At 43.9% G+C, this 13,025-nt stretch overlaps 1 protein-coding gene across 15 annotated transcripts in view; it reads right to left on the minus strand.

The window, feature by feature from the left end:
• LOC128759415 (bromodomain adjacent to zinc finger domain protein 2B-like) overlaps window positions 1-13,025 on the minus strand; it is a 64,006-nt gene that overhangs the window by 4,012 nt on the left and 46,969 nt on the right. For 2 of the 15 annotated variants that reach the window (XM_053866327.1, XM_053866326.1), the window contains 23 exons: window positions 12,179-12,239; window positions 11,977-12,085; window positions 11,194-11,295; window positions 10,603-10,819; window positions 10,146-10,238; window positions 9,477-9,538; window positions 9,142-9,207; window positions 8,397-8,462; window positions 7,548-7,592; window positions 7,314-7,340; window positions 5,771-5,836; window positions 5,353-5,493; window positions 4,681-4,935; window positions 4,146-4,369; window positions 3,975-4,049; window positions 3,655-3,883; window positions 3,505-3,567; window positions 3,197-3,341; window positions 2,324-3,081; window positions 1,983-2,235; window positions 1,708-1,863; window positions 1,331-1,491; window positions 903-1,249 (listed from right to left, as the gene is read on the minus strand). In XM_053866327.1, the coding sequence (XP_053722302.1) occupies window positions 903-1,249; window positions 1,331-1,491; window positions 1,708-1,863; window positions 1,983-2,235; window positions 2,324-3,081; window positions 3,197-3,341; window positions 3,505-3,567; window positions 3,655-3,883; window positions 3,975-4,049; window positions 4,146-4,369; window positions 4,681-4,935; window positions 5,353-5,493; window positions 5,771-5,836; window positions 7,314-7,340; window positions 7,548-7,592; window positions 8,397-8,462; window positions 9,142-9,207; window positions 9,477-9,538; window positions 10,146-10,238; window positions 10,603-10,819; window positions 11,194-11,295; window positions 11,977-12,085; window positions 12,179-12,239 (3,721 nt within the window). The remainder of the gene's footprint in view (window positions 1-902; window positions 1,250-1,330; window positions 1,492-1,707; window positions 1,864-1,982; window positions 2,236-2,323; window positions 3,082-3,196; window positions 3,342-3,504; window positions 3,568-3,654; window positions 3,884-3,974; window positions 4,050-4,145; window positions 4,370-4,680; window positions 4,936-5,352; window positions 5,494-5,770; window positions 5,837-7,313; window positions 7,341-7,547; window positions 7,593-8,396; window positions 8,463-9,141; window positions 9,208-9,476; window positions 9,539-10,145; window positions 10,239-10,602; window positions 10,820-11,193; window positions 11,296-11,976; window positions 12,086-12,178; window positions 12,240-13,025) is intronic. The other 13 variants (XM_053866335.1, XM_053866328.1, XM_053866334.1 and 10 more) reach the window with 13 other exon arrangements.

A 13,025-nucleotide genomic window follows, 5' to 3' on the forward strand; every position in this document is an offset into this window, starting at 1 on the left:
TTCTAGAGCGTCTTTTGCATTGAGAAACCCTGGCAGCTACTAGCTTGAGAAGGGCATCAGCTCAGGTGTAATGTTTTATTCATTGAGTATCGAAACGAGAACTGAAATCCTCAGTTTGAATTCACTACAAGTTGTTAAAAAAGACAAATGTAAATTTTAGAATGCTTCACATTGCACTAATGTTTCATTTCATTTAAAAAAAAGTGCAGACAAAGGCTCATCTCTATATAGAAGCCATTGTGTAAGGTGACCTATATAGAAGACACCATGAATGCAATGAGCTATCTTCCTTCTTTGCTAGTGGCTTCGTGGAAAATATAAGCATGCTAAAGTCGCTGATACACTTCCAACCCTTCCTGCAATGTGGAATGCACGTCAAACAGCATATGTTAAAAATAGACGCTAAAAGGTCATGACAAAGTTTCTGCATGAGTTCTGGGTAAACACCAGCGTCCACTCAACCGGATGCAAACAAAACAGCAGAGCGGCAGCTATGCAGAGACACAAGGATTTTTTTGGAGGAGGGGGAACTCCAGGGAGACGCAACACTGGCTGCTTTCGTGTTAAATGGACAATCATGCAGAAGGAGTGGAAACTCGTTGAGTGTAAACAAAGTGGGAGCCATGAAGATGCACATAACCAAGTGATGCACAGCACGATGCAGAGAAATGGCAGTACCAAAACACCTGCACAGAGAAACAAAGTGACTCCCCAAGTCCAGGAAAAAAAATGGCACAAGGAAAAAAAAACAAAAAAAAAAACGCCACCAACCACCATGGAAGGTCTCCCATTAAAGCAGCAAAGACCCTCAGTTTAGAGTTAAATGGGAGACTCAGTGCACACACAGAGAGGAAAGGGTCTCAGGAGGGGAGCGGGGAGCTTTGGTTGGAGAAATGACCTACCCTTCCCTGTCAGCACTAGTGGATGGGGCGGGGGCAGGGACAGTGACCGTACCCACATTATCCAGCCTGATCTGAATGGTGGTACCTAAGGGGCTCCTCAGGTACCTTCTCTCGATGTTGCGCTCCAGATCGGCCAGACGTGTCACTGCTATGTCCAGTGGATTGTCCGGGTGACGCATCACCCCGCCCTTCTCCCCCCTCTCCTCTGGGTGATCCCTGGAATCCTTGTCGCTCCCGCTGGCGGATGACGACGTCGATTTGGTCGGGGGCTTGTGCTCATAATACACCAAGTCCTCACGCTCAGACTGGGGGTCTGGGTAGGTCCAGCCCTGGAGGGGGGAAGTCCGCTGTTGAGTTTTAAGGCATTTGATGACGACATGTTTTCACACGACAGACACATTGTTGACACATTGAGTTCGGTTCCTTACCTTGACCTGCAGGCTTGCGGCTGTGACTTTCCTCTCCAGCTCTTCCACCTGCTGCAGCACAGCAATGTCCATCTCCATGGCCTGCTCCTCCACACACCAGCCTCGCACAGACTCCACGCTGACCTGGCTCTCCTCCAGCTCACGCAGTTCGATCATGGCCACTAGGATGGACCAAACAATCCCCCAATGATGTTAGAAAACATTTAGTTTGGAGCAATGTTAACGGTAAATACTCAGTCGTAGCCAGGATCGCAACAGCCTCTTTATGGACATATGTGAGTTTTATATTAAGAGCCATGTAGGAACTTGTAGAAAAAAATAAAAAAACAATGTTGACATCAGTCATGTGAAAGCTGGCAGACAGACAGGGCACTCACCATCCTTGTGTTTGGTGCAGACCTGCGGAATCATCTCCATGTATTTCTGGATCTGTCTCTGGAGGCCTTTCTCTCTGATGCCACGGCTGTGCAGAGACTCCGCTAGAGCCCGCAACTCTTCAATGTCAGACACTCGCCACCAGCCGGTTAACATCTCTGAAAAAAATCAACAGCAGTTACCACCTGAGGATTTGACATACAACATGTGAGCATGAAGACAATACTGAGCAGTACTCTTGGTATGAGCATGACCTGCAGGTGGTGATGTCACTCACCCTCTGGGATTGGCCGTGCTGTTGGATAATCCAGGGATTTGGGAATCTCCAGAGCAGGTGAAGGCATGGATGAGGTTTTCTCAATGCAAGGCAAAGGTGATTCACTCTTACTGGAGACACTAGCTGCGGTGTTGCCCTCCAGAGAATGACATGGCATTGGACTCGGGCTGTTGCACAACGGCAGGCTGGGACTTAGCACGCCACTGGACCAGCTTCCAAAGGAAACTCCGAGTAATGATCCACCGGTTTTTGCCTGCAGACAAATGATAAAGACGTTTGTAGTAGCTGCTGCATAATCTGGTAAAATAAAAATGGTATAATCCATTCGGTGGCATGCTGACCTGCAGGGCTGATAGTTGATAGGGCAGCAGTCCTGTCGGGTGACTCGGGCTGGCCGAGGCAGAGGCAGCAGAAGGTGTCAGGGGCAGCGCAGGAGATGGAGGTGGAGATCGAGATTTGTTAGGTGTGGAGGAAGCCTGAGGAGACACACGGGGAGCTCCAGGCGGAGTAGCAGTGAGCGAGGACAGATCACAGGGGTTCCGAGGGAGCAGGCTAAACCAGTGTCCACTCCTCTCCGTCAGCACTCTTAGCAGCTGGTCGTTTGCTTGGAAGGACAGATGTGGAGATGGAATTTGTGAAGAGGCTGGTGGCGTATTCCTGGGACTTTCATGTTGGGTTGGCAAGCACAATGCTGATAAAGGAGTGGAGGCTGGAGCTGGGATATTTGTTGTGTCATTAGTAGTAACCACGGAAGCAGGGCTTGCTAGTGCAGGCTCAGAGGTGCTACGGGAAGGGGAGGATATAACTGAGGTTGTGACAACAGGAGGACCCACAGGGCTGCCATTCTGCCTCGCAAGGGGACAACCCTTGTCCTCCACCTTTATATTTTCTCTGTCAGCCTCCTTGATGTCTTGGATTGTGCACAGTTTAGCTATGGAGCCTTGTAGTCCCTTTTGTGGCTCGGGGCTGTGTACTTTATGGGCCTCCAGGGAATTGGACTTCTCCTTCTGAAGCTCAATCTCCTGAGGTTCCTCTTTGACTTTGACCTCCTCAGCTGCTCTTCTCCTCCTTTGGCGCTCCTCCTCAAGTTCTTCAGGAGCTGCGAGGTAACAAAACAGCAAGTAAGTTCATGCAAACTAGAGCAGATGAAAGTTTGCCTTAACATTCTATGATGCACTTCTTGATACTGCACACCATCTAGTGGTTTGTCCTACCTTCTCCACTCTCCATGGCTTCGATGAAGACGCCCCCACAGTGAGGGAGAACCCAGTATCGGCGACGATATCGGTCCTGTCCGTACATCATGGAGCGTAGGGAATGTGAAATTTCAAACAACTTCCTTCTCGTCTGGTGATGTTGCTGAAATTGAAAAATAAAAACTTACAGCCACAGTATCTGGTTGTCAGCCGGAGCAACTATGTACTAGTAATTACGATGTGGAACTATTTCATATTATTGTGCTCATAAAGCTTAATGGAATTATATCACAGAAAAAAGTAACATTTTCCAATAATGTACTCACCTTGGCCAACTTTTCTATCTGCTTCTCCAACTCTTCCAGGCTGGTGGCTTGATCGACTTCATCCTGCCAGGACAGATATCACAAGACAGAAATGTTAATGACCCACCCCCCGCAGTTTACTGCAGTCACAAGCTGTATTTTTGTATTTACCTCATCGTAAGTCTCGACTTTTTTAACTTTTTTCATCTCTTCCTCATCATCATCGTCTTCTTCATCTGCCTGGTCATCGCTGTCTTCTTCATCATCGTCATCATCATCACTGTCTCCCAGTTTTCGTTTGCGTTTACTGGCAGATGAGGGGGTTCCAACACATTGGTTTTCCTCCACACCGACGCTTGCCTCTCTCTTTCCAGTGCGTTTGGCATGAATTGTCCTTAATCTGGATTGCAAAAACGTGTGAGTGACACAAGTTCCGGGTTAGTGTTAAAGTGAGTGTGTATAAGTGTATAAAAACTTAAGTGAAAACCCACTTTTTCAGTTTTCCTTCCATAATTATTTTGTCCTTCCTCATGTTTGCCATCTGATCAAGACCTTTATCGATCTCACTGCAAGCAAAAAATCAGTCAGTTGTAGAGTGCATTGAGGGTTGGAGTGATCTCACAGAACTTGAAAGTAATTACATGAATAAAAAACTCTCCCACCTGATGACAGCTTTACTACAGGCCAGCTCGTTGGCCAGGAAGCCCAGGATGGAGGCCTTCTGGGCCGGAGTGTGAGCCTGGAAGGCTTTGGTTTTCAAACTGAGTGCCAGGGGTGCCAGGTCAGTGTTGGCACAATGAGCCCCCATGTACATTTGTAGCACCTCAGAAACATTATCCCTGTTGATGCCAACATTGGTCAGGTGGTCTCCCAGCATGGTCTTAGTCTGATAAAGAGAAGGTCAAAAGTGAAATTCATGGCTGTGCATACCAAGATGTCGCATTTATTCATTTGCTACGCGCAAACAGTCATGTTCAATGAGTCAGTTTTGTCTTTGCAGTGCAGCATCCATGGTGTCTTTACCAGGGTGCTAAGGCTGTACCAGGCCTATAATAATTAAACTTAATAAAATGTTTCATGCCCTTGGGACAGCAACCACTGGATCTCTCATTAGTCCAGCCAACTTATAGTCAAAGGGGGCCTGCACAACAAGCATGCATATTGAACAAACAATCATCAATACACAAAGGTGCACACCTTTTGTCCTGGTGGTAAACCGGGGTCACAGACGGCCAAAGACAGCAGCTTGACCAGGAGGTCTTGGACACGGCCCATGCTGTCGCCCACATTGAGCAGACCCTCCTGAAGCATACCCAGAGTGGGAATATCCGCATTCAGGTCCAGCCCTAAAACCTTCCCGAAGCCCCGCAAGAACTGCATAAGCATTAAGCAGTCAGAAACGGCACGTCCTGGAAGGATCAGTCCGGGGATCCTGGAGAACTCTGGAAGCGCCTGGAGAAATGCGGGACAGTTTACGTTACATATGAGAATGAATGATTTGTTTGAGTTACCATCACAGCTGGCATGTGCGTGAAATATGCTGACGAACCACTCGCTTTCTTTCAATGAAATTATTGAAGTGCATTTAATTTCAAGTGATTAAAACACGCAGTAACGCATGTTATCCACTTGGGGGCGCATATTTCCGTCAATGAAATGTATGTAAGCTACAAAGACAATGAATTCTATTTAGAAAAAAACGGAACGAATGAGATCATATTCCATTACCAATTACAATTCTAATAGTGCCCTCATTAACAACAAGCCATTTTATGGGACTCAGTTCTCAATATAGACGTCAGATGATAGCATTCACGTTGAAAACTATGCATGCGCTGTAGTTTCAGGAGGACATATTCCCATCACTACCTTATGATCAGACAGACACATGTCTTCATTTGGCTTCTTCAACTCCCTGGCTATCTCCAGCTCCAGCCTGCGTTGCTCCAGTTTACGCTCCTTGTTTATGCGTTTCTCATCCCTTTTCTCCTGCCGCAATCGCTCGCGCTCCTGGAGAGTTCAAAATTAAAGTGAAGCATTAGTAGCAGAAGTGAGACTGAGTGTGTGTGTGTGGTTGTTCACTGAATATATGCGACATTAGAATTCTTCCTAATGCTTCTGTGCATTCAAAGGAAAAGTGCTTAGGGGCCATAATCTTTTGACTTGGAGAGTGCGTATGGATGAAAATGAATGGGTGGGACACGAGCAGAAAGGGAGAGAAGGCAGAATCCTAACATGGGAATAACGGAAGTGTGTCTCCGCATTTTTCTGCGTGCCTATGGAGTACCTCTGCTTTCTTGCGAGCCTCGACCGCCTTCATCAGCATTACATGTTGCCGCCTCCTCTCTCTCTCCTACAGTGGCAGAAACACAGAAGCACATTAACAAGCATACATTATCCGCACATCACAGTCAAGTCAGCTAAATTTAGTATGTATTAATGTAGAACAGAGATGCACCAAACTCAATCAAGGCACCATACTTGTACGAACACAAAATGATGCTTCACATGTATACGCTTACATATGTATGGCTGAAGCTTAAGTGAAGAGTACATACGTACAACGACAACCGGGAAAAGCAACACATAGATGCGATACATAGTAGATGTGATGACAGGCTTTAAAAAGAGAAGCAGCTTGAATCAGCATTGGCGCCGAGGAAATATTACGTCTCCAAACTACCCTCACAGGGGCCTCTGTAATAAAGTGCTTATACTTTTATGTCATACATCTACAAACATTTGGAGATGACAATGGCGGATAAGTCTGCAAACAAAACGGTTTTACTTCTTGATTTGGGGAACGTGAGCACAAGCACAGAGTGTGAAGTGCTGAGGATGAGACATCTATGTTCTCTGGTGCATGAAAGAGTCGTTCGTAACAGCGCGAAGGAATCACAGCTGAGTGGATATCGTTTCACTTGATGCTCCCTTCTTGAATCGTTAGCCTGTCATTAATTTTGTGATTTTTAAAAAATGATCTAAGAACAGAAATAGAGCACGACCAGACATTCGAAAAGAGCAACTAGTGTCAGTAGTTTACACGTAGATTGATACTACACTTCATGAGCCAGTCTGTGACTCCCTACTTTTTACAGATTTAAGTTCAGGGCTGAGAATAGGCAGACCTTCAGATTCAGCTGTTACTATGCGTGAGTGAAGAGGGCAACAAGCAGGGCAGCCAGGCCAAAACAAAAGCGCTACGCAGAGCCATATGTGCCTCCATGGTGGAAATGATGTTATTAATATTCAACATATTTAAAGTCTACTCAACAGGGGTGTTAATGCCGTTGGTCTCGTCTCCACCATGACGACAAAATGACTCACAGTAGCTCTTTTCATTCTGAGGCTGGGATGGTGACAGGTTAAAAGTCCAGCACTTTGCGGACTGCAGAACAGAAACACGGACGAACAGACACAAGCTCGATGTCCGGGCCGAAGTCGCAAAGCACTCATGGGTAACACACGCTACTCCAATACAACAGTTAAGACAATGTATGAGATGGATGGAAACTCCTGGAGTGCACTTTGAGACAGTGAGTGTGGATTGGCTAGCGTTCTTTTGCAATGCATTCTGAGTAGAAGTGGGGGAGTATGGGGGAGGGGAACAGAAGCTGACTGGCCACCGTGACAGGGTCAGTTGTCCCTCAGGACGAGCAGATGGAGGCGGCATACTGACTCTTCTCTTTTGTTGGTTTTGCTGGAAAGCCATGCAGAAGAATGTAGTATGACAGCAGCCAGTGCTACACTTAATGCATTGCTATGACAACCATAACACAACCAGTTACACGATGCAGGTGTTAGATGTACAAAAATAAACATACCCATACCATATCTAGTCTATGCCTCTCCAACTCCTGGCAGAGAGAGTTGGCAAGTTATTATTAACAGAAGTAAAAACTGAAACACCAAATAAAAGCACAAAGAGATGTGTGGCGTATTCAAATGAATTGACCCCTTAACAATTAAACTTTACAGTAAGGACACAAATGCATCTTTAACCTTAAACATTTTACACAATCAGCAGTCACTACAGCGAGGAAAATGCTGAGCTTGTATCTTACCTGATGTTTCAAAATTTCAGCCTGCTGTCTTCTCATCTCCTTCTCCTGAAAAAAATCATGTTTTAGCTTAAAAATACAAATGTTGGGATTTCCATTTTCATTTGTAAAACAAAGCAAGTCTGGACTAGCGCATTTCCTAAATCAACAAAAGGTCACATGATGAGATGAGAAAATGCAGACAAAGAAGTATTAGTAGCAGCAGCATAAAAAAAATAGAGTAGAGTAGTAGTGGAAACGGGGGGAGTTGTATCCGTCAAAACAGCTACATCATTACATAGATCATTTTTACTAGCAGTAGCAACAGCTGGGGTACTAGTATTAGAACTAGAAGAAATATCGGCAGTAGTAGGAGTCGTAATCGCATAAAGGACACTAGAAATACTAGTCACAGAAATACAATTTGTTAAGACATCATCACTCATTTTAAATAGCAGTTGCATCAACAGTGGAAGAAGAAATACCAGCACTAGGTAATGGTAGTTTTAAATAGCAGCTTGTTGAAGTAGAAGCAATATGAGCTGTAACACAATTAGTAGCAGCTTTATTTCAAGAAATAGCAGTAAAACTAAAAAGAGTAGAAGTAGTAGTAGAAATGATAGGGGGGGTCATAGTAATAGCAGAATTGGCAGTAGCAGTAGAAATACCACCATTAGCAGTAGTAACAGTAGTTGAAGTAGTGGTAATAGCAGCAGATATGAAAGAAGAAATAAAGTAGAGACATAGAAGGTAAAATAGCAGAAACAAAAAACATAGCACAGTCTAATAGTACGTGTAGTCTAGTTCTAATACCAGCAGTATTGACAGATTGTTCTGTATTCTTTGTTGTTGTACTTAATCAAAATGGCATACTTTTATTCGTTTTTCAGCCTCCAGTATTTTAGCATTGGCAGCCTCCTCTCTCTTTTTCCGTTTCGCCTGTGAATAAAAATGAAATGAAACGAAGGTCAGGAGTGGCGGAGACAGACAGGCATCAATCCGTCTTGGATGAGGGCTTGTTGCACTTTAAACTGATTGTTTGCACTTTTCTAGTTGGAGCAAAGACTTCCATTCTCCCAAATGCCAGTCAAATTTGTAAAACACAGCAAATGAATAATGTATCTCTTTAGCGCATAATTGTGCAAATGTTGAAGCCTCCCGTTAAGAATGGCTTGCCAACCGTGTCAACTGAAAATTGATTCAGTCCTGCTAAAACACTTTGAAGCTCCTACAGTATAATTGTGTGCACTTGTGTGTGTGTGTTCTTCCCTTCTTGCATGCTTGTGTGTACGCGAACACACAACAACAGCACCTTTTTTCCCCTCGACCCAGTTATGCTAAACTGTTACTGTTGTCTGATGAAAAAAAGTATTTTCTGTCCAATTTAAATAAGGTCTGAAGAGGCACCACAGCCATTTTAATATTCAACAGCCGTCAACCAAGACCAATTTAGCATTAGTTCCATGAGGAATTATGCCTAAGAAGAGGCACAACTCCTCCAATGCATGCTGCTGTTCAGTAATGAGCTTAGCACGATTAAAACACTATAGACTGTGAGGCTGCAGCTATCCAGGAATGTTCTGCTTAATCAGAGATGCTGCTGGATCGGATTCTGTACCTCTAAAATTTGCTGTGCCCTGAGTTCCTTCTCCATTCGAATCTGCTGAATACGCTTGATCTTTTCCTGTTAGAAAGAAGAGCAAAACCTCTCAATGTTTAAGAAAATGGATAACACAGGGAGACGTAAAAAACTCATTTCTAATCACTGTTCATGTAGGGAAGGCAAAAGAAGCCCTTATAAGGTCTATTGCTGCTGCTGTAGATGACTCACGTCTAAAAGCACCGCAAAAGTGCATTCAGCACTTCCACTACTGGACAAAGCCAGAGTGTGTGACTGTAGATGAGGGGATGCGTACCAGAACTCATTGCTCAGCATTCAGACCGTCATCTCACCTGCTGCTTGAGAATCTTGATCTGCTCTTTTTGCTTCCTCCTCTCCTCGGCGGCCATGATCGCTGAAACAAAAAAGTCGCTTTGTTTGTGCTCCAGTCATCACACTAATGCAGGGAGTCACGTGCTTGCTTCACCATTCAAGGCTGATATTTACTGAAGAAGTTCAGGTGAAGATAGTGAAGATTAGTTACTCAGTGTTTTCATAAGTGTGTAAGGTTAAAAAAGCACATCTTCGAGTGAGGACTGATGATGAAGATGTGATTGGTTCAGTGTTAGCAACATTGAGGATGCTTGGGGAGGAAATCCTTTCTAGCTTCATCATTATGAAAAAAAAACAGCTGGCCCTGGTAAGTTGTTTGAATGGCTCCCAAATGATGTCTGTCAAGGAGGACCAGACACAGGACAGGGTAGACAGACAGTAGTTTAGTGCAAGAACAGGCCTGAATTCAATTGAAAAAAAAAAAAAAACAGGATGTGAGGACCTGTGTACTCGGATTGCTTCTAGAATGTCCAGATAAAGCCCCTGTGTCATGACCGACACCCTGCAGCTTGAATATTAATAACTAACATATCTTCACTACTTCTCAAATGGACACTGTAAAACACATCTTTGCGACCACCAGTTACTCCGCCCAGAGTGAGTGCAAACAGCAGTCCAATTCAGTTTACCCTGCTGTTTCCGAGCTTCCTTGGCCGCCCGTGCCAGCGCCTGCTTTTCCAGTTTTCTCATCAGTTTCATCTGGGCTGCCTGGCGAGCAATTTCTGTAGAGTGCAGGGAGAAAAGGCATTGTCAGTGAGAAATTTAAAGAAGAATCCCTCGATGCTGATGAAGAGTCTGACTGAGCATGCTAGACTTGCACCAAATGTGGGTTTTGAAAAATGCTGTGGAGTCATTTTTCTTTTGTGGTGGAGCAGCCGAGCTGAACTCTCTTCACTTGATTGAAATTTTATATCTTCTATAAATGTGGAAAATGACAACAAAACATGTTTTTAGAAGGGGCAGGAAGTAGTTTTCACTTTCGTCACATGACAAATAAACAACCTTCAATGATCAAAGTCGCTACAACTTAGCTTGAGAACTTAGCTTTGCTCATGTAGCTTCCAGAAAACCCTTCACTTTGCTCACCTTGTGCCTCCAGTTTGCGAAGTAGTTTAACCTCACTAGGACTCGGCCCCTCTGGCAGGAGTGGATCCCCAACATTTGGAGGTCGTCCCTTTCTCCGTTTAGCTTTGACATCCGCTGCTAGCTGACGCTCAGAATTTGGGGGGCGTCCCCTCCGACCTTCCATAGCCAAAATACGAGGAATGACCTCTTCCTCCTTCAAAAGGCTCCACTGTAACCCCTGTCAGGAATATAGAGAAGTTCAGGAGAGTGAGTCAATAACTCGTTCCTTGTTTGGCCAAAACAATTCAATCAATCTACTGTTAACAAACACAGCAGTTTTTAACACACCAGCATCAACAATAAGTGTAAGATCAATGACTTAATATCAAACGACTGAGAGCTTTACAGTATTTTCATGTGCCTTGACAGCAAAGCGAATGTGCCTTTATTTCACTATTTACATCATTGAGATGTCACCTGTGGAAATAATGTCAGCTCATTAATCTAGTGAACTCTGACAGCGACTGCTGCATGATTCTCTACCTGCTGCTGGATGAAACCATGAACAGGGATCGAGAGAAAGACGGAGAGAGAGAGATGAAAAGCAGTCACCTGGGGTCCTTCTCTGGCTTCATAGAAGTCACCAACCCTGATCTTTGCACTGAAGCTAAAATTATCACGCGTGATGCCACTTATTCCATTTCTGGATAGATACTACAGAAGAGAAAATAATAATGGCGTTGGTTTAGGCAGAAAAAAATGACATTGAAAAGCAACTAGGAGGAGGTAGATTGGAGGGAGTCGGAGGTTGTAGTGCGAAGCTTGACAATCCTACTAATCATGATAAAAGCCACAGGACAAAAAAAAAAGTGCTCTCTGAAAAACAGACACGGTTCTGACCTTGGGGTGCACAATTCGGGCCCTATTTTTATTTATCCGTGGCTGGGCTTTTTACTGCCTGCTGACTGACTGGCAGTAGGTCATTGATACGGATTAGTTTTTTTTTCACTCAAAAGCTGGCAGTTACAATTAATTTATGACCTCAACAAAGAAGATTACATACTTTCTGTAATGTGTTGCACAAATGGGCCAGAGATGTGCATCCCAACACTAGCCATTAATCATTGTTTTGAGGGGAGGGAAAACTGGTGGAAAGTGGCACAAGAGGTAGAGCTACAAATATAATCCTCACTATTAGGGTCACAGACGGCAGGGTGGGGGGTGTAGGAAACAAAAAGAATGATGCAAAGGCGTTTGTTGGAGCAACGCAACTAAGCAGTGTTTCGTAGGTTGTTTTTTTCTTGATCAGTCCAAATGAATTCACTGCTCGTGTTTTTGGCTGCAACCATCTGCCTGTGTATCACGGCTTCAACAGTGATGAGCACTGATATGTACCTTCATGACGTCTGGATACTGTCTCAGTTTCTTGCCACACGGGGAATAGTAGGCCACTTCGCCCTGTGGACGCCCGGCCACAGATTTGATTTTTGTCTCTCTGCGCCACCTTGAGTTACAAATACAAATTACAAATACAGCAACCGTCGACGACAACTGATACACAATATCTGTACAATACCAACTTCGGTGTTGCACTTACCCCAGCTCCAGAGGTGTCATCAATTCCTTCTCATCCATGACTCGCTTCCTCTTTCCTAAACCTGAACAATAATAATCATATATTTTATTTACAATATTGATCCCTAAACAATATATCTACTGATGAGCTCACGCAACAGACCAAAAAAAAAAACATTAATATTAAAAAAAACATTGTAGTCAAAGTACATTTACTGACACTTGATGATTTATAAAGTTTCATAATAATGCATTTATTAGTTTTTTGGAGATGCTACGAATGTTTACAATCATGTATGTAACTATTAATAAGGGTTATAAAGTATTATAAAGTGCAGAATTCATACGCCACGGTTAGGTTAAGGGCTTTGTTTAGGTTGTTTGTGGCTCTTCTTCAGTCTTTATACCTAGATTAAGTAAAGACCACAACTTACTATACTCAATAAACCTTGTCATGGTGACTCCGTACATGATAATGGATCTACTGTAACTAACAGTGCATCATAGAGGGGAGCTTACAGTTAAATGTTGCCAAATGGACATTTAATGAACAGATGTGATTCTTTTCAACTACAAAATCAGCCTCATCCAACATGGAGATTTGATGGCAATGTTGCAACAACATTGAGATACTGATTCTAAAGCACTGGTACTCTCCCCCACACCCTCTCTATCTTTTACCAGACATTTGCCACAGAAAGACTGATGTCAGAAAAAAAGATAATCTTATCGGATGAACAATCTGTCTGGGAAAAGAAAATCACTGGAAAAAGGGGCAGAGACTATAAGAACTGTTCTTCAATCTGCCCCTTTTCAATCTGTTGAATCAATCTGTAATCAAGGAAGAGATGTTGGTATATGTAATGGAA

This window comes from Synchiropus splendidus, chromosome 5 (assembly GCF_027744825.2).
Source record: "Synchiropus splendidus isolate RoL2022-P1 chromosome 5, RoL_Sspl_1.0, whole genome shotgun sequence".
In the NCBI taxonomy this organism is placed as follows: domain Eukaryota; kingdom Metazoa; phylum Chordata; class Actinopteri; order Syngnathiformes; family Callionymidae; genus Synchiropus; species Synchiropus splendidus.